Raw genomic sequence first — 21280 nt, 5'->3', positions numbered from 1 at the left:
CCTGCAAATTTATCTAAAAGAAATCCAGGTTAGCAGGCAATATTAACCAGGTGAAATTGTGTCACTTCTCTTGCGTTCATTGCACGCAGAGTCAGGGTATATGCAAAAGTTTGGGCCGCCTGGCTCATTGCGAACTAATTTGCCAGAATCTTACGTAATAATGACATAACATTGAAGGTTGTGCAATGTAACAGGAATATTTGGACTTATGGATGCCACCCGTTAGATCACTGAAAGAATAAACGTTTTGTTTTCGAAATGGTAGTTTCCGGATTTTACCATATTAATGACCTAAGGCTCGTATTTCTGTGTGTTATTATGTTATAATTAAGTATATTATTTGATAGAGCAGTCTGACTGAGCGATGGTGGGCACCAGCAGGCTCGTAAGCATTCATTCAAACAGCACTTTCGTGCGTTTTGCCAGCAACTCTGCTGTATATGAACTCAAGCCTATCAACTCCCGAGATTAGGCTGGTGTAACCGATGTGAAATGGCTAGCTAGTTAGCAGGGTGCGCGCTAATAGCGTTTCAAACGTCACACCCCCAGTAACTTGGAGTAGTTGTTCCCCTTGCTCTGCATGGGTAACGCTGCTTCGAGGGTGGCTGTTGTCAATGTGTTCCTGGTTCGAGCCCAGGTAGGAGCGAGGAGAGAGACGGAAGCTATACTGTTACACTGGCAACACTAAAGTGCTTATAAGAACATCCAATAGTTAAAGGTATATGAAATACAAATGGTATAGAGAGAAATAGTCCTATAATTCCTATAATAACTACAACCTAAAACTTCTTACCTGGGAATATTGAAGACTCATGTTAAAAGGAACCACCAGCTTTCATATGTTCTCATGTTCTCAGCAAGGAACTTAAACGTTAGCTTTTTTACATGGCACATATTGCACTTTTACTTTCTTCTCCAACACTTTGTTTTTGCATTATTTAAACCAAATTGAACACGTTTCATTATTTATTTGAGGCTAAATTGATTTTATTTATGTATTATATTAAGTTAAAATAAGTGTTCATTCAGTATTGTTGTAATTGTCATTATTACAAATACATTTACAAAAAATCGGCCAATTAATCGGTACCGGCTTTTTTTGAAAAATCATAATCGGTCGACCTCTAGTTGTCACAGCTACTGATATATAGACTGACACACACAAACACCAATACACACACATGAAGGGAGCCCAACAGCCTATAGACTCATAACAGAGTAATGAATGGGTTATAGAACATGAATACAACCACATACTACAAACACATGAACATTTAGACCACAGCTAGGCCTGACAGCTACCAACTCAACCACACACTCAGGCGTGGTCAAGCATAGACCCACAGACACTGACAGACACACACACACATGCAAACACACACTCAAACAGCCACAGAGCTCTAGCAGACTGGGGTTGCACTGATTCTGATGAAATACACTTTGCAATACTGTGTGTCAGTGGAACTCAAACTTCACCCTTTTCAAATTCAGACACAGAAGTCAGAGAATTCAGAGATTTTGACAGTCAGACTGAACAGAGATGGAAGTCTGGAAGGTCACACAAAATACTCAGATAGATGAAACACCACCACAGATGGAAGTCTAATGAAAGGATCAGAACCAGAAACATCATTTGAAGTAGAATTCTGAAGTAGAGGCAGCAGACATGAGAAGGAGATAATACATTCTACTCCTGACAAATGCAACGGCTTGGAACACGTTGTATTTATCGGTTTACCAGACTCTACTGCGTGGAGAAAATAGACTCACCTTTGGATGATGTCACCAGGTCCCATGACCAGAGGCTGAGGGAGAGCAGAGCCAGGAAGGAGCTGAGATTCCTCATGGCACACTCCTCTGGATATACACACACACCTCAACTGCTACCTGGGAGAGAGGAAGGAGGGAGAGAGAGGGGAAGAGATATAGAGGGAAGGGAGGTGGAGAGAGATATAGAGGGACGGAGGTGGAGAGAAAGAGAGGGAAGGGAGGTGGAGAGAAAGAGAGGGAAGGGAGGTGGAGAGAAAGAGATGGAAGGGAGGTGGAGAGAGATATAGAGGGAAGGGAGGTGGAGAGAAAGACAGGGAAGGGAGGTGGAGAGATATAGAGGGAAGGGAGGTGGAGAGAGATATAGAGGGAAGGGAGGTGGAGAGAGATATAGAGGCAAGGGATGTGGAGAGAGATATAGAGGAAAGGGAGGTGGAGAGAGATATAGAGGGAAGGGAGGTGGAGAGAGATATAGAGGAAAGGGATGTGGAGAGAGATATAGAGGAAAGGGAGGTGGAGAGAGATATAGAGGAAAGGGAGGTGGAGAGAGATATAGAGGAAAGGGAGGTGGAGAGAGATATAGAGGAAAGGGATGTGGAGAGAGATATAGAGGGAAGGGAGGTGGAGAGATATAGAGGAAAGGGATGTGGAGAGAGATATAGAGGGAAGGGAGGTGGAGAGAGATATAGAGGAAAGGGATGTGGAGAGAGATATAGAGGAAAGGGAGGTGGAGAGAGATATAGAGGGAGAGAGAGAAAATCAACATTATCAAACAACACTGTGATTGGAGAACACATTGTAAGAAACAGGCGGTACACGACCACGTCAACTCCAAGAAGACTCAACTAGATGTATTGGTGTTGAACTGGGAGTTGCAGGTCTGAATCCCACATCCAGCTACCGTCAGAATTAGCTACCATTTTCATCCCTAAGTGTCCTGATTATGGTAATAGCTAAATCAGAGCAAATGTGTTAATGATGAGGTTGAAAATGTGATGAGGTACAGTCAATGTAAATGAATTAGCTAACCGATGGCCAGTATTCATATGGGAGAAATGTCACTCCATGTAGTCTGATGATCCTCATTATATCCATCTGGACATCACTGGGACTGGAAACAGACACACACACACTTCTCACACTGCGAGACATTACTCTATACTCAGCTATACCAGTTATTTGCAACCCCAATGAATCAGTCAAACCCGTGTTTTGTTTTCTAACACAACAACTCATTTGACCGTTCGACACAGCCGGAGACAATCAGTTGTCATGAGTATGAATGTGCAGTAGATTGTTCCCTGACACAGCAACAGGCAGCCTCAGTAAGTATTAATTACTTCCAGCGCCGACAGAGATGGCTGCCTCGCTTCGCGTTCCTAGTAAACCTTGCAGTATTTAGTTTTTTTATGTGTTATTTCTTACATTGTTACCCCAGGAAAACTTCGGTTTTATTACATACAGTCGGGAGGAACTATTGGATATAAGAGCAACGTCAACTCACCAACATTACGACCAGGAATACGACTTCCCCGAAGCGGATCCTCTGTTTGGACCACCACCCAGGACAATGGATTGGATCCCAGCCGGCGAACCAAAACAACGATGCCGTAAAAGGGGCAGACAAAGCGGTCTTCTGGTCAGGCTCCGTAGACGGGCATATCGCGCACCGCTCCCGAGCATACTACTCGCCAATGTCCAGTCTCTTGACAACAAGGTAGACGAAATCCGAGCAAGAGTTGCCTCCCAGAGAGACATCAGAGACTGTAACGTTCTTTGTTTCACGGAAACATGGCTCACTCGAGACACGCTATCGGAGTCGGTACAGCCACCTGGTTTCTTCACGCATCGCGCCGACAGAAACAAGCATCTCTCTGGTAAGAAGAAGGGCGGGGGTGTATGCTTTATGATTAACGAGACGTGGTGTGATCATAACAACATACAGGAACTCAAGTCCTTTTGTTCACCTGACTTACAATCAAATGCGGACTGCATTTTCTACCAAGAGAATTCTCTTCGATCACAATCACAGTCGTGTATATTCTCCCCCAAGCAGACACATCGACTGCCCTGAAAGAACTTAATTCGACTCTATGTAAACTGGAAACCACATATCCTGAGGCTGCATTTATTGTAGCTGGGGATTTTAACAAAGCTAATCTGAATGCTCCCTAAATTCTATCAGCATATCGATTGCGCGACCCGGGCTGGAAAAACCCTAGATCATTGTTATTCTAACTTCCGCGATGCATATAAGGCCCTCCCCCGCCCTCCTTTCGGAAAAGATGACCACGACTCCATTTTGTTGCTCCCAGCCTATAGACAGAAACTAAAACAGGAAGCACCCGCGCTCAGGTCTGTTCAACGCTGGTCCGACCAATCGGATTCCACGCTTCAAGATTGATTCGATCACGTGGACTGGGATATGCTCTGCATAGCATCCAACAACAACTTTGATGAATTTGCTGATCTGGTGAGCGAGTTTATTAACAAGTGCATCGGTGATGTTGTACCTACAGTGTCTATTAAAACATTCCCCAACCAAAAACCGTGGATTGATGGCAGCATTCGCGCAAAACTGAAAGCGCAAACCACTGCTTTTAACTTCTTATAGCTGGGGGCAGTATTGAGTAGCTTGGATGAATAAGGTGCCCAGAGTAAACTGCCTGCTACTCAGGACCAGAAGCTAAGATATGTATATTATTAGTAGATTTGGATAGAAAACACTCTGAAGTTTCTAAAACTTTTTGAATGATGTCTGTGAGTATAACAGAACTCATATGGCAGGCAAAAACCTGAGATAAAATCCAACCAGGAAGTGGGAAATCTGAGGTTTGTAGGTTTTCAAGTCTTTGCCTATCCAATATACAGTGTCTATGGGGTCATCTTGCACTACCTAAGGCTTCCACTAGATGTCAACAGTCTTTAGAACCTTGTTTCAGGCTTCTATTGTGAAGGAGGAGAGAATAAGAGCTGATTGAGTAAGAGGTCTGGCAGAATGCCAAGAGCTCAGTCAGGCGCACGCCCGTGAGATGTAGCTGCGTTCCTTTTCCTTTCTAAAGACAAAAGAATTCTCCAGTTGAAACATAATTAAAGATTAATGTAAAAATCATCCTAAAGATTGATTCTATACATCGTTTGACATGTTTCTACGAACTGTAATGGAATTTTTTTACTTTTCGTCTGGCATGCGCGTCGTGAATTTGGATTTGTGAACTAAACGCGCGAACAAAAAGGAGGTATTTGGACATAAATTATGGACTTTATCGAACAAAACAAACATTTATTGTGGAACTGGGATTCCTGGGAGTGCATTCTGATGAAGATCATCAAAGGTAAGTGAATATTTATAATGCTATTTCTGACTTCTGTTGACTCCACAACATGGCGGTTTGGTCTCTGAGCGCTGTACTCAGATTATAGCATGGTGTGCTTTTTCGGTAAAGCTTTTTTTAAATCTGACACAGCGGTTGCATTAAGGAGAAGTTTATCTAAAGTTCCATGCATAACACTTGTATCTTTTATTAATGTTTATTATGAGTATTTCTGTAAATTGATGTGGCTCGCTGCAAAATCACCAGATGTTTTGCAAGAAAAACATTACTGAACATAACGCGCCAATGTAAACTGAGATTTTTGGATATAAATATGAACTTTATCGAACAAAACATACATGTATTGTGTAACACGAAGTCCTATGAGTCATCTGATGAAGATCATAAAAGGTTAGTGATTCATTTTATCTCTATTTCTGCTTTTTGTGACTCCTCTCTTTGGCTGGAAAAATGGCTGTGTTTTTCTGTGACTAGGTACTGACCTAACATGATCGCATGGTATGCTTTCGTCGTAAAGCCTTTTTGAAATCGGACACTGTGTTGGGATTAACAACAAGTTTTTCTTAAATACCTAAATACTTGTAGGTTTGGGGAATTTTAATGATGAGATTTCTGTTGTTTGAATTTGGCGCCCTGCACTTTCACTGGCTGTTGTCATATCGATCCCGTTAACGGGATCTCAGCCGTAAGAAGTTAATCAGGGCAAGGTGACCGGAAACATGACCGAATACAAACAGTGTAGCTATTCCCTATGCAAGGCAATCAAACAAGCTAAGCGTCAGTAGAGAGACAAAGTAGAGTCACAATTCAAAGGCTCAGACACGAGAGGTATGTGGCAAGGCCTACAGTCAATCACGGACTACAAAAGAAAAACCAGCCCCGTCGCGGACCACGATGTCTTGCTCCCAGACAGACTAAACAACTTCTTTGCTCGCTTTGAGGACAATACAGTGCCACTGACACGTCCCACTAGCAAAACCTGCGAGCTCTCCTTCACTGCAGCCAACGCGAGTAAAACATTTAAACGCGTTAACCCTCGCAAGACTGCAGTTCCAGATGGCATCCCCAGCCGCGTCCTCAGAGTATGCGCAGACCAGCTGGCTGGTGTGTTTACAGACATATTCAATCAAACCTTATCCCAGTCTGCTGTTCCCACATGCTTCAAGAGGGCCACCATTGTGCATGTTCCCAAGAAAGCTAAGGTAACTGAGCTAAACGACTACCGCCCCGTAGCACTCAGTTCCGTCATCATGAAGTGCTTTGAGAGACTAGTCAAGGACCATATCATCTCCACCCTACCTGACACCCTAGACCCACTCCAATTTGCTTACCGCCCCAATAGGTCCACAGACGAAGCAATTGCAATCACACTGCACACTGCCCTACCCCATCTGGACAAGAGGAATACCTATGTAAGAATGCTGTTCATCGACTACAGCTCAGCATTTATCACCATAGTACCCTAAAAACTCATCATTAAGCTCGAGACCCTGGGTCTCGACCCCGCCCTATGCAACTGGGTCCTGGACTTCCTGACGGGCCGCCCCCAGGTGGGGAAGGTAGGTAACAACATCTCCACCCCGCTGATCCTCAACACTGGGGCCCCACAAGGGTGCGTTCTCAGCCCTCTCCTGTACTCCCTATTCACCCATGACTGTGTGGCCATGCACGCCTCCAACTCAATCATCAAGTTTGCAGACGACACTACAGTGGTGGGCTTAATTACCAACAACGACGAGACGGCCTACAGGGAGGAGGTGAGGGCCCTCGGAGTGTGGTGTCAGGAAAATAACCTCACACTCAATGTCAACAAAACAAAGGAGATGATCGTGGACTTCAGGAAACAGCAGCCCCCTATCCACATCGACGGGACAGTAGTGGAGAGGGTGTAAAGTTTTAAGTTCCTCGGCGTGCACATCACGGGCAAACTGAAATGGTCCACCCACACAGACAGTGTTGTGAAGAAGGCGCAGTAGCGCCTCTTCAACCTCAGGAGGCTGAAGAAATTCGGCTTGTCACCAAAAACACTAAAACTTTTACAGATGCACAATCGAGAGCATCCTGTCGGGCTGTATCACTGCCGGGTACGGCAACTGCTCTGCCCATAACCGTAAGGCTCTCCAGAGGGTAGTGAGGTCTGCACAACGCATCACCGGGGGCAAACTACCTGCCCTCCAGGACACCCACACCACCCGATGTCACAGGAAGGCCAAAAAGATCATCAAGGACAACAACCACACGAGCCACTGCCTGTTCACCCCGCTATGATATAGAAGGTCAGTACAGGTTCATCAAAGCGAGGACCGAGAGACTGAAAAACAGCTTCTATCTCAAGGCCATCAGACTGTTAAACAGCCATCACTAACATAGAGTGGCTGCTGCCAACATACCGACTCAACTCTAGCCACTTTAATAATGGAAAAATGGATGTAATAAATGTATCACTAGTCACTTTAAACAATGACACTTTATATAATGTTTACATACCCTACATTACTAATTTCATATGTATATACTGTACTAGTCTCCTGGGTGGCGCAGTGGTTTAGGGCACTGCATCGCAGTGCTAGCTGCGCCACCAGAGTCTCTGGGTTCACGCCCAGGCTCTGTCGCAGCCGGCCGCAACCGGGAGGTCCGTGGGGCGACGCACAATTGGCATAGCGTCGTCCGGGTTAGGGAGGGTTTGGCCGGTAGGGATATCCTTGTCTCAGTATGTAAATGTAATAAAATGTATGCACTCTACTGTAAGTCGCTCTGGATAAGAGCGTCTGCTAAATGACTAAAAATGTAAAATGTACTCTATACCATCTACTGCATCTTGCCATCTTGATGAAATAAATGTATCACTAGCCACTTTAAACAATGCCACTTATTATAATGTTTACATACCCTACATTACTCATCTCATATGTATATACTGTACTCTATACCATCTACTGCATCTTGCTTATGCCGTTCGGCCATCACTCATTCATACATTTTTATGTACATATTCTTATTCATTCCTTTACACTTGTATGTATAAGGTAGTTGTTGTGAAATTGTTAGATTACTTGTTAGATATTACTGCATGGTCGGAACTAGAAGCACAGCATTTCGCTACACTCACATTAACATCTGCTAACCATGTGTATGTGTCAAATAAAATTTGATTTGATTTGATGGACATGTTCTCTGTGTCACACACAATCACATACACACGACACACACAACACACACACCTCAGACTTTAACCGCATATCACCCCTATGTTTACAGGTATAACGAACCCCTGAAGCCAGACAGACAGACTGGGAGTTTGAAATGTGTCTCACCTATGTGTCTGTACACACCTGTCTAAAGATGTGGAATTACCCACAAACCCCTAGGACAGAGTATGGGGGTGTTTTCAATTCTATCCTAGTGTTCCCCATTCAGTGCACAAAATGTCATTAACATGTTATTAACAAGCTCATGTCCAAGTCACCGTCTGTCTATGCATTTGGCCTCATCACACAGAGACAGTAACAACAGACAGTGTGCATGTCTTTGGCCTCATCACACAGAGACAGTAACAACAGGCAGTGTGAATGTCTTTGGCCTCGACACACAGAGACAGTAACAACAGACAGTGTGAATGTCTTTGGCCTCGACACACAGAGACAGTAACAACAGACAGTGTGAATGTCTTTGGCCTCGACACACAGAGACAGTAACAACAGACAGTGTGCATGTCTTTGGCCTCATCACACAGAGACAGTAACAACAGACAGTGTGCATGTCTTTGGCTTCGACACACAGAGACAGTAACAACAGACAGTGTGCATGTCTTTGGCCTCATCACACAGAGACAGTAACAACAGACAGTGTGCATGTCTTTGGCCTCATCACACAGAGACAGTAACAACAGACAGTGTGCATGTCTTTGGCCTCGACACACAGAGACAGTAACAACAGACAGTGTGCATGTCTTTGGCCTCGACACACAGAGACAGTAACAACAGACAGTGTGCATGTCTTTGGCCTCGACACACAGAGACAGTAACAACAGACAGTGTGAATGTCTTTGGCCTCGACACACAGAGACAGTAACAACAGACAGTGTGCATGTCTTTGGCCTCGACACACAGAGACAGTAACAACAGACAGTGTGCATGTCTTTGGCATCATCACACAGAGACAGTAACAACAGACAGTGTGCATGTCTTTGGCCTCATCACACAGAGACAGTAACAACAGACAGTGTGCATGTCTTTGGCATCATCACACAGAGACAGTAACAACAGACAGTGTGCATGTCTTTGGCCTCATCACACAGAGACAGTAACAACAGACAGTGTGCATGTCTTTGGCATCATCACACAGAGACAGTAACAACAGACAGTGTGCATGTCTTTGGCCTCATCACACAGAGACAGTAACAACAGACAGTGTGCATGTCTTTGGCCTCGACACACAGAGACAGTAACAACAGACAGTGTGCATGTCTTTGGCCTCGACACACAGAGACAGTAACAACAGACAGTGTGCATGTCTTTGGCCTCGACACACAGAGACAGTAACAACAGACAGTGTGCATGTCTTTGGCATCATCACACAGAGACAGTAACAACAGACAGTGTGCATGTCTTTGGCATCATCACACAGAGACAGTAACAACAGACAGTGTGCATGTCTTTGGCCTCATCACACAGAGACAGTAACAACAGACAGTGTGCATGTCTTTGGCCTCGACACACAGAGACAGTAACAACAGACAGTGTGCATGTCTTTGGCCTCGACACACAGAGACAGTAACAACAGACAGTGTGCATGTCTTTGGCCTCGACACACAGAGACAGTAACAACAGACAGTGTGCATGTCTTTGGCCTCATCACACAGAGACAGTAACAACAGACAGTGTGCATGTCTTTGGCCTCATCACACAGAGACAGTAACAACAGACAGTGTGCATGTCTTTGGCCTCATCACACAGAGACAGTAACAACAGACAGTGTGAATGTCTTTGGCCTCATCACACAGAGACAGTAACAACAGACAGTGTGCATGTCTTTGGCCTCGACACGCACAAACAGTCAGCCCTGGCAATACTTATTCTCTCTCTCATTCTTCCTCTCGTTCCCATGTGGTGAGTATGTTCTAACAGCTGGCTGTAGCAGATCAAGGCAGTATTAGCCTAGTGTAGATTGCTGCTCTGTGTCAGCCTGAGTTCAGGAGGGACTGACTCTCTGTCTGTGGAGGAAACATAGGAGAGCAGGGTGTATTCATTGCAGAGATTATATTACAAAACGTTTCGTAACAGTTAACAAAACGTTTTGCAACAAAAACAAGAGTTTCTATTGGACAAATTCAGGTAGGTCCCTCCCCGTTTTGTTTCCGTTTACTCTGTATGCTTCCGTTTGGTTCATAAATGGTAAACGTTGCAGGACGTAATGAATACACCCTAGGAGAGGAGAGGACATGAATACATCCACATACTACAAACACATAACCTTTACACACACACACACACACAAAAGACAGGTGAGTGTCAAACAAACATTGAGTTATATTGAATATAATTTTTTGTGTTATAACATCAATAAAAGCGCTGTATAATGTTGTTGCACTGTTTGTATAAGGTGTGTGTGTGTGTGTGTGTGTGTGTGTGTGTGTGTGTGTGTGTGTGTGTTTGTGTGGTTTTACTATCCTTGTGGGGACCAGAAGTCCTCAAATGATAGTAAAACCAGGAGTGGGGACATTTGGTTGGTCCCCACAAGGAAAAAGGCTATTTTAGGCTTAGGGGTTAGGTTTAAGATTAGGGTTATCATTAGGGTTAAGGGGTAGGTTTAGGTTTAGGAGTCAGGGTTAGGAGTTTGGGGTTAAGTTTAGGATTAGGTTAAGGGTTAGGGTTAGGTTTAGGGTTAGGGAAAATAGGATTTTGAATAGGAATCAATTGTTTGGTCCCCACAACAATTGTAAAACAAAGCGTGTGCGTGTGTGACAAGCACATTAGTGTGTGTCTGTGTCTATGCATCTGTTGTGTGTTAACTCTAGCTACTCTTGGAAGAAGGATTTTGGTTATGTCCACCTCACTTAGGGGCTGATTCAGACATTATGCCTCAGCATTTGGCATTCAGACATACCTTTTTCAGGTAACACACTCTGCAAGTGTGGCTACATTATGCGCTCTGATTAGATTTGATTTAAACAGCTGAAAACCCCTCCTTCCCACTTGCTGGCCAACATATTTTCCCGTGGCCTTTCATCCAATGGGGTTTGCAGTACATTTACCTTAAGCCATCCCTTTAACTACAGTGTATAATTTTGACGACAGACTCGCTAGAATATATCAAGAGGGATTCCGAATATTAGGGATCAACAAAAGAAAGCCACCTAAATATATCCGTTTCAGCACCAATTGGTAGATTTAAAAAATACTCTAATCTTGTAGATTATTTAGGTTTAGGAAAGTATTTATGAATCATAAAATACTGGTTTTGGAGAGCCTTACACACGAAAGAAAACCGTGTTTGAATTCATTCTGAAAAATGCCACATTCAGATATTCCACCCATTGTAATGTTGGAAGATTAGTGTACACATAATTATAATAGGGAGAATAGTGTACAATAGTAGGATATACCCTGGTCTATTGTCTGCACTAACCATGGACATGTGTGATGACACAGCCAAGTATTGCGCCATGCGTCTGGTTCAAACTGTTACTGCTTGGTCTGCGCTCCCCTCCATAGGGATTTAATTAGCCTACATCCCTGCACGTTAGAAGGCTGTACAGCTTCCACTCTGCATAATGGCACAGCATTTCATACATTTTACTGTGGGAAAGTTGATATGTTGACATGCTTCAGTCTGCTGCTGTAACGGATGTGAAATGGCTAGCTAGTTAGCGGGTACGCGCTAGTAGCATTTCAATCAGTTACGTCACTTGCTCTGAGACTTTAAGTAGGGTTGCCCCTTGCTCTGCAAGGGCCGCGGCTTTTGTGGAGCGATGGGTAACGATGCTTCGTGGGCGACCGTTGTTGATGTGTTCAGAGGGTCCCTGGTTCGCGCCCGTGTCTGGGCGAGGGGACCGTTTAAAGTTATACTGTTACACTGCCATATGACTGGTTTCACATTTGTCTCTAGGGATTATAATGTAAACTAGATCTAAAACAAGTGTTATTTATATTAATAATTCCCTTATCCAAAAGTATTACTTATTTACCTAGCTTTTATCAATAGTTATTATCAAGTTATAAATTACAGTGCATGGAGAATGCTGTTATTTCTATCTGGAAAAAATAAAGTAGATGCTTTTTCCATTTGGAACCGGCAGGTTCGCTAAACCTTATTCATGGTTTCCTCGAGCTTAAAAGTGGTGGAATTATTAGGGAATGAAGTCAAGGTCAGAATAGTCGTATCTGTAGACACACTTTCATTTATTCAATCTCCCCTCAAACTAACAGCGGGTGAGTAGCATGCGATTCTCATGCTTAAATTCAAGGTCAGAATACGCTTAGAGAGAAAGTGCATTTATAAGGGAATTACTTCCATTTACGCCCGCTTAACTCGGGTCGGAATTCCCCCTTAGTGACAGCCCAATCACAGGACTTTACCCTCTCAGATGCTGAGGAGTGCATTTGGTGCTATGCTATGAAAACAACCTCAAAACCATTTTGTAGGGTCAGAGCCCTGAGCAATAAGAACACACACACACACACAACCAGCTGCTTCCCCAACCCACACACACACACAAATAGGCTAAGCATGCATGTACTTCAGACCTGTTGCAACACGAGATAAGGAATGAACACAGTAACCGTCTTCAGGCTACAACAGTCCCTCCAAATATCCACTGACCCAGGTTAAGCACAGACTTGAACAAATCTAATGGAGACAATATTCAAAGTCTGTCTCATTTAATAAATAATATGTCATTCAGCAGACGCTTTTATCCATAGCGATTTACAGTCGTTCATTTTACTTATGGATGGTTGCGGGAATCAAACCCACTACCCTGGCGTTACAAGTGAAATGCTCTACCAAATTAGCTACAAAGGACGACAGAGATACGTCGTTACTCTATCTCCACTGGGCTGCGTTCAGAAAGTGTTCATGAGTGATCGTTATGTGAAGCCAAAGCAGTCCCAGTTTCCATCAGTTCTGTCAAAAAGCAGTTGGGTTAGATGATTGCTCTGTAAAGGTCACACATGTTATTTTAAATTGCACGTGGAAGTGCACCGATACTGGAAACAATTGTTCTGACAATCGTGCAGCTTTTTTTCACAGCCTCACAAACATGGAGGATGAAACCTTGTTCACTGAGAATCACCGAAACTCCTCTTCTGTAGGGAATATTGATTGGTCATATTTTTTTATTTAAATAGGCAAAGTCAGTTAAGAACAAATTAATATTTACAATGACGGCCACCAAAAGGCAAAAGGCCTCCTGCGGGGATTGGGGCTGTGATTAAAAATACATATTAATTAAATAAAAATATAGGACAAAACACACATCACGACAAGAGAGACACCACAACACTACATAAAGAGAAACCTAAGACAACGACATAGCATAGCAGCAACACATGACAACACAGCATGGTAGCATCACAACATGACAACAACATAGTAGCAACACAACATGGCAGCAGCACAAAACAGGGTACAAACATTATTGGGCACAGTCAACAGCACAAAGGACAAGAAGGTAGAGACAACAATACATCACGCAAAACAGCCACAACTGTCAGTAATAGGTCCATGATTGAGTCTTTGAATGAAGAGATGGAGATAAAACTGTCCAGTTTGAGTGTTTGTTGCAGCTCGTTCCAGTCACTAGCTGCAGTAAACTGAAAAGTATGGGCCAGGAGCTTCTTCTGACCATGGACCTTTAAGCTATAGGCCCAAAGCTATTTTTCTGATCAGGTGTAGGGGGGAAAAACGGCCCTATTTACAATACCTATGGATGGTAGACCTTAGCCTTCAACCAGGACCGGCCCCAGGAATAAGTGACATAAGAGGTTACTTTGGGCCCCAGGCCAAAATGTGTAGAATTGCAGAACATTAGCTTAAAAACGGCAAAAATGTATCTCCACCCTGTGACTAAATGTGTAGAATTGCAGGATATTAGCTATAACATTGCTCAATCTTCAGCCTGCCCCATGGCGAAATGTGTAGAATTGCAAGAACTCTAAAACGTCATTTCCCCCTCTTTGTTGTCAGGGGGAGGCACTAAATGTGTGTGTGTGTGTGGGGGGGGGGGGAAATCTTATTTCCAAATCATGCGTAAAAAGTAGTAGTTTAGGTTGGCTGACATCACATTTACAAACATTTTCCATGGCACCGCTCAACCTCATGGGAAGGGTAGACTAAATCATCCACCTTTTGAAAAGACCAAAGAAGCGCCACCGACTGAAGCTGGAGAGGAATATTATAGGGCCATGAGAAAACTATATCGACCCACAGTATTTCCACACTTGTCTCTCAATGGTGACACCTGGAAAGCTTCCAAAGTGACTTAAGTCTGGCAAACATCCAGATAATCGGTGCTCCAACGCAGTGGAAATAACTCATAGTGGGCATTATAGAAATCCGCGAGAGAAATCTATTCCATTCCATCGCCATGGAGAGTTGCTCGGCGCTTTGGTTGGTTGGTTGAGCGGCAGAGAATTGGCTTCCCATAGGCGATTGGTGAACGTAGTAGTCCTATAACATTGGACATACATAAACGTTTGCCGTTCGAAATCCCCACTTCTTTGAATGCAGATATTTCTTGTCCATTGGGTAAAGGCAGCCACATGAAACTGAAGTTACACACTAATTCACTTCTTCACCAAATCTATCCACGGATGAAGTTGCAGCTAGAAACTGATCTAAAGTCAGTTCTGTTTTTTCCCTGATTCCCTCACTTATATTGTAAGGCTACGGTATATTGAACATAGAGCTGATTCTAGATCTGCGCCAATGGTAATCCTCTATTATACCACGATCATCATCAGACTCCACTTCTTTTGGAAAACTTCCAAAGATTCCCACTTGGTTTACCACTTCAGTCATAAGATGTTAAATTGCGTGTAATTGCTCTCAGCAAGTTCTTCGTTACAAATTCAGCCATTTATGTTGTAGGCTACAATGCGCACATTAGGTAGACCTAATCAATTGATTGGTTGATAAACACCTCGGAGTACTGTGTTTGCAAGTAGAGGTTGCTATTCTATTACCTACAGCCCCTTAGGCTAATTCAACTTATCAATCATAAACAGTTGGTAAACTATCTAAAGTAAAATGCACCACTTGCATTGCAGGCCTATCATTAAATATTGTAGCCTGGGTGAGAAGTGCGCTGCTGACAGAAATTACTTGCTTTAGCACGAATCGAATCGATAAAAAGTGTTATCCATACTTACAGCTAATGATAGATCCCCGCAGTTACGACCACATTAATCCAACATGTACGGTATAATCGTGCTGAGGTGGGTAAAATCCTTTTGCTGCTGTCCGGTTTGTACTCCACACCGTTTTTCCCCTCCGGCTTTTTCTGATGGAACCTTCTTACCAGGGGGGGAAGAAACAGTTACTGCCAGAGTGATCATGTCCAACTTCTTTCCCCTCCCCTCTTTTTGCTGGCAGTTGTTTGAAAAAGTTTATTTTCTCTCTCTTCTGTCTTTTTTCACTTTCTCTGGGACATCCTCCAGTTCGAACGTGTAGTGACATCACCTGGTCCACGGTTGGAAAATGAGCCTCTGGCGAGGCCCTCTCTCGACTTCCTCCCTCCCCGTCTCTCCCTCTCTCCCTCCCCGTCTCTCCCTCCCTCCCTTACCTACCTACCTTTTTTCATCCCCTCCTTCACTCTCCGTCTCGCACAAGTAAGTTGCTCAAGTTCTGCTTGCCGGGGTCGACTGTCGGTGACATTATAAACCGCATCCTGAGGCGATATCATTGCTATAGGTAAAGCTACTCTCTCTATCTTCACTCAAAATAATATTGTAGGAACACTGTTTTTAAGCTCAATTTATGTACAGTGTTTGTAATGTTATTTGCAAAACATACAGATATTTGCACTGTAGGCTGTTATGTTAGACCACTGCGCCACTCGGGAGCCCAGCCTCAATGATACACACATGCCACTAATTATCAGGCCTACAGGCTATTTAGTTTGTATTTAAGTCATGTCCAGCAATTTCTCAGTTTCATTCCAGTTTTAATGCTTCCAAGTTAAGAGGATGTTTGTTTCCTATTTACCATGTATATTCTAGTTAAGCCATAACATTTAGATGTCATGTAATTTCCTTATATTCCTTAGAGATATATTGGTTTAATAGATTCATCCTTATCACTTTTACATTGTATGTTAAACCACCTGCTTGTAATGTCTCTCTTTTGTTGCATAACCACACACAAATCCAACTTTACCAACCAATCTCCAACGAACAGTCCTTAGTAAATAAGTGAACTTTGGCACTGTCTTTGTCATCTGTTTGCAGAGTACCTCTGTTGACCTCTATCCAACCAGTTACCTATTGTATCTATCTCAGCAGTCATATATGGCAATGACTGCCAGGGAGGTAATGGATTAAATCTGCGAGTCAGTAGAAAGGCCTCTTTAGTGTTCTAAGATTTCATAACTGTTATGTTAATTGCCTACCATCTGTAAGCTGTTAGTGTCTTAACGACCGTTCCACAGGTGCATGTTTATTCATTGTTTATGGTTCTTATTGAACAAGCATGGAAAACAGTGTTAAACCCTTTACAATGAAGATCTGTGAAGTTATTTCAAAGACATTGGTCCTGAAAAAGGGACGTTTCTTTTTTTGCTGAGTTTAGTTTAACTGTATCATAAAATGGAACACTTATTTCACCTATCCGCCAGACTAACACACACACACACACACACACACACACACACACACACACACACACACACACACACACACACACACACACACACACACACACACACACACACACACACACACACACACACACACACACACACACACACACACACACACACACACACACACCTACCAGATGAACCACAGACAGTATCAATGTGGCCTCCGGGCTCCTGTCCCTGAGGAAGTCATCTCCAGGGGGTCAACTGAGGTCATATCCAGGTAGGGTTGAAGTTCAAAGGTCACGTCCCATAGTAGGGCTCGCAGGACAGCTGCTAGAGTCATTGGTAGAGAGAAGCCCTTTCATAGATCCTCTCAAACACACACACACAAACACACGGATGGCGGACTGCAACAGCATCGAATAGTCCCCGCGATTTGCAACTGTTCAGGGAAGTCAGGAACCAATACACGCAGTCAGTCAGGAAAGCAAAGGCTAGCTTTTTCAAGCAGAAATATTCATCCTGTAGCTCTAACTCCAAAACGTTTTGGGACACTGTAAAGGCCATGGAGAATAAGAGCAGCACCTCCCAGCTGCCCACTGCACTGAGGCTAGGTAACGCGGTCACACCGATAAATCCATGATAATCGAAAATTTAAGCATTTCTCTACGGCTGGCCATGCCTTCCTCCTGGCTACTCCAACCCCGGCCAACAGCTCTGCCCCCCCCCCCCCCCCCCCGCGCAGCAACTCTCCCAAATCCAGATAGCAGATGTTCTGAAAGAGCTGCAAAACCTGGACCTGTACAAATCAGCTGGGCTTGACAATCTGGACCCTATCTTTCTAAAACTATCCGCCGCCATTGTTGCAACCCCTATTACCAGCCTGTTCAACCTCTCTTTCATATCGTCCGACATCCCTAAAGATTGGAAAGCTGCCACAGTCATCTCCCTCTTCAAAGGGAGTGACACTCTAGACCCAAACTGCTATAGACCTATATCTATCCTGCCCTGCCTCTCTAAAGTCTTCGAAAGCCAAGTTAATTAACAGATCATTGACCATTTCGAATCCCACCGTACCTTCTCTGCTGTGGAATCCGGTTTCCGAGCCGGTCACGGGTGCACCTCAGGCACGCTCAAGGTACTAAACGATATCATAACCGCCATCGATAAAAGACAGTACTGTGCAGCCGTCTTCATTGACCTGGTCAAGGCTTTCGACTCTGTTAATCACCGTATTCTTATCGGCAGACTCAACAGCCTAGGTTTCTCTAATTACTGCTTCGCCTGGTTCACCAACTACTTTGAAGACAGAGTTCAGTGTGTCAAATCGGAGGGCCTGTTGTCCAGACCTCTGGCAGTCTCTATGGGGGTACCACATGGTTCAATTCTCAGGCTGACTCTTTTCTCTGTATATATCAATGATGTCACTCTTGCTGCGGGTGATTCCCTGATCCACCTCTACGCAGACGACATCATTCTGTATACTTCTGGCCCATCCTTGGACACTGTGCTAACTAACCTCCAAACGAGCTTCAATGCCATACAATACTCCTTCCGTGGCCTCCAACTGCTCTTAAATGCTAGTAAAACCAAATGCATGCTTTTCAACCGATCGCTGCCTGCACCTGCCCGCCCGTCCAGCATCACTACTCTGGATGGTTCTGACGTAGAATATGTGAACAACTATAAATACCTAGGTGTCTGGCTAGACTGTAAACTCTTCTTCCAGACTCATATTAAACATCTCCAATCCAAAATCAAATCAAGAATCGGCTTTCTATTTCGCAACAAAGTCTCCTTCACTCACGCCACCAAACTTACCCTAGTAAAACTGACTATCCTACCGATCCTCGACTTCGGCGATGTCATCTTCAAAATAGCTTCCAATACTCTACTCAGCAAACTGGATGCAGTCTATCACAGTGCCATCCGTTTTGTCACCAAAGCCTCTTATACCACCCACCACTTCGACCTGTATGCTCTAGTCGGCTAGCCCTCACTACATATTCTTCGCCAGACCCACTGGCTCCAGGTCATCTATAAGTCTATGCTAGGTAAACCTCCGCCTTATCTCAGCTCACTGGTCACAATAACAGCACCCACCCGTAGCACACGTTCCAGGAGGTATATCTCACTGATCATCCCCAAAGCCAACACCTCATTTGGCCGCCTTTCCTTCCAGTTCTCTGCTGCCAGTGACTGGAACAAATTGCAAAAATCGCTGAAGCTAGAGACTTATATTTCCCTCACCAACTTTAAACATCAGCTATCTGAGCAGCTAACCGATCGCTGCAGCTGTACATAGTCCATCTGTACATAGCCCACCCAATTCTACCTACCTCATACCCATACTGTTTTAGCTACTATGGCCTATTTATTGCCTACCTCCTCATGACTTTTGCACACACTGTATATAAACTTTCTTTTTCTACTGTGTCATTGACTTGTTTACTGTGTTATTGGCTCGTTTATTGTTTATTCTATGTTATTCCATGTGTAACTCTGTGTTGTTGTCTGTGTCACACTGCTTTGCTTTATCTTGGCCAGGTTGCAGTTGTAAATGAGAACTTGTTCTCAACTGGCCTACCTGGTTAAATAAAGGTGAAATAAAAAAATAAAAAAACACACACACACACACACACACACACACACTGATCTCAGTTCAGAGGGAGGGATAGAGAGGCAGAAAGACAAAGAGCAAGGCAGACAGAAGGAGGAAGGGAGGGTCGGAGAGAGGGAGGGAATAGCCACACTCAGCCACACAACGGTCCAGAGAACAGATTCTATTGAGACCCAGCCACACAGTGGTCCAGGAAACAGATTCTAATGAGACCAAGCCACACAACGGTCCAGAGAACAGATTCTATTGAGACCCAGCCACACAGTGGTCCAGGAAACAGATTCTAATGAGACCAAGCCACACAACGGTCCAGAGAACAGATTCTATTGAGACCCAGCCACACAGTGGTCCAGGAAACAGATTCTAATGAGACCAATCCACACAACGGTTCAGAGAACAGATTCTAATGAGTGTTTTAATGCCACCGTGTTTCTACACCTGCATGGCCTGCTGTTTGGGGTTTTAGGCTGGGTTTCTGTACAGCACTTTGATATATCAGCTGATGTAAGAAGGGCTATATAAATATATTTGATTTGATTCTATTGAGACCCAGCCACACAACGGTCCAGAGAATAGACTCTATTGAGACCCAGCCATACAGCGGTCCAGAGAATAGACTCTAATGAGATCCAGCCAAACAGCGGTCCAGAGAATAGACTCTAATGAGATCCAGCCATACAGCGATCCAGAGAATAGACTCTAATGAGGTCCAGCCATACAGCGGTCCAGAGAACAGATTCTATTGAAACTCAGCCATACAGCGGTCCAGAGAATAGACTCTAATGAGATCCAGCCATACAGCGGTCCAGAGAACAGATTCTATTGAAACCCAGCCATACAGCGGTCCAGAGAACAGATTCTAATGAGACCCAACCATACAGCGGTCCAGAGAACACATTATATGGAGACCCAGCCATACAGCGGTCCAGAGAACACATTATATTGAGACCCAACCATACAGCGGTCCAGAGAATAGACTCTAATGAGGTCCAGCCATACAGCCGTCCAGAGAACAGATTCTAATGAGACCCAGCTATACAGCGGTCCAGAGAATAGATTCTCCTAATCCACCTCATCCATCATTTTCTCTTGGATAGAAAATAATCAAACTACTTAAACCCATTATCTCTTCTTCCATCCTCCATCTGCCTCTTCCTTTTTGCTTTCTCCCTCTCACACAGATATATAGGTGTGACTGCGAACACACACACACACACACACACACACACACACACACACACACACACACACACACACATCACAGTGAGTTTAAACTGTTGCCTAGTAGTATGGTTTCATGGCAACCTGACAGAAACAATCACATGCTCAGCCATAAACTGAAACAGTAAAGCCAAATCTATCTTGAGGAGTAGATGTTGTGATAAGACCCAGGGCCTGGGGCTAGGAACCAGTTACAGAGGACTTGGCCCCGACTCATTGCATGTTTCACTCTCACTGTGTCTGTAAAAGGAACTGACGTATTCAAGACAAGAACTTCTGATCCTTTCCCGGTCAAACTCTTCAACATTTTTATTGTCATCTGGATCATGTTCTGGCAGGGGAGATGGTGTGTGTGTGTGTGCCTGTGTGTGCTAATGACTGCTTGTGTGTGTGCTGTGCATGCACAAATGTGTTGGTGTGCTTCTGCGCTTGTGTGTGTTTTGCCCGGATCAGAGGATGGTGCAGAGCGGTTGGGTTTGGGTATGTTGGGTATGTTACAAACCTGGATTAATGAGCTAGCCAACTAACTTCCCTTTA

At 44.1% G+C, this 21280-nt stretch overlaps 1 protein-coding gene across 2 annotated transcripts in view; it reads right to left on the bottom strand.

Annotated features, from left to right (window-relative positions):
• Window positions 1-15835, bottom strand: part of LOC129830805 (collagen alpha-1(XVI) chain-like) — a 142646-nt gene extending 126811 nt beyond the window's left edge. For both annotated transcript variants that reach the window (XM_055893547.1, XM_055893548.1), the window contains exons 1-2: window positions 15473-15835; window positions 1771-1887 (exon numbers count right to left, since the gene is read on the bottom strand). In XM_055893547.1, coding sequence (XP_055749522.1) covers window positions 1771-1846 — 76 coding nt within the window. In that variant the 5' untranslated portion in view covers window positions 1847-1887; window positions 15473-15835. The remainder of the gene's footprint in view (window positions 1-1770; window positions 1888-15472) is intronic.
• Window positions 15836-21280: the final 5445 nt, after the last annotated feature.

This window comes from Salvelinus fontinalis, chromosome 32 (assembly GCF_029448725.1).
Source record: "Salvelinus fontinalis isolate EN_2023a chromosome 32, ASM2944872v1, whole genome shotgun sequence".
NCBI lineage: Eukaryota > Metazoa > Chordata > Actinopteri > Salmoniformes > Salmonidae > Salvelinus > Salvelinus fontinalis.
Note: the sequence above shows the minus strand (reverse complement) of the source record. Positions and strands in the feature narration are given on the sequence as shown.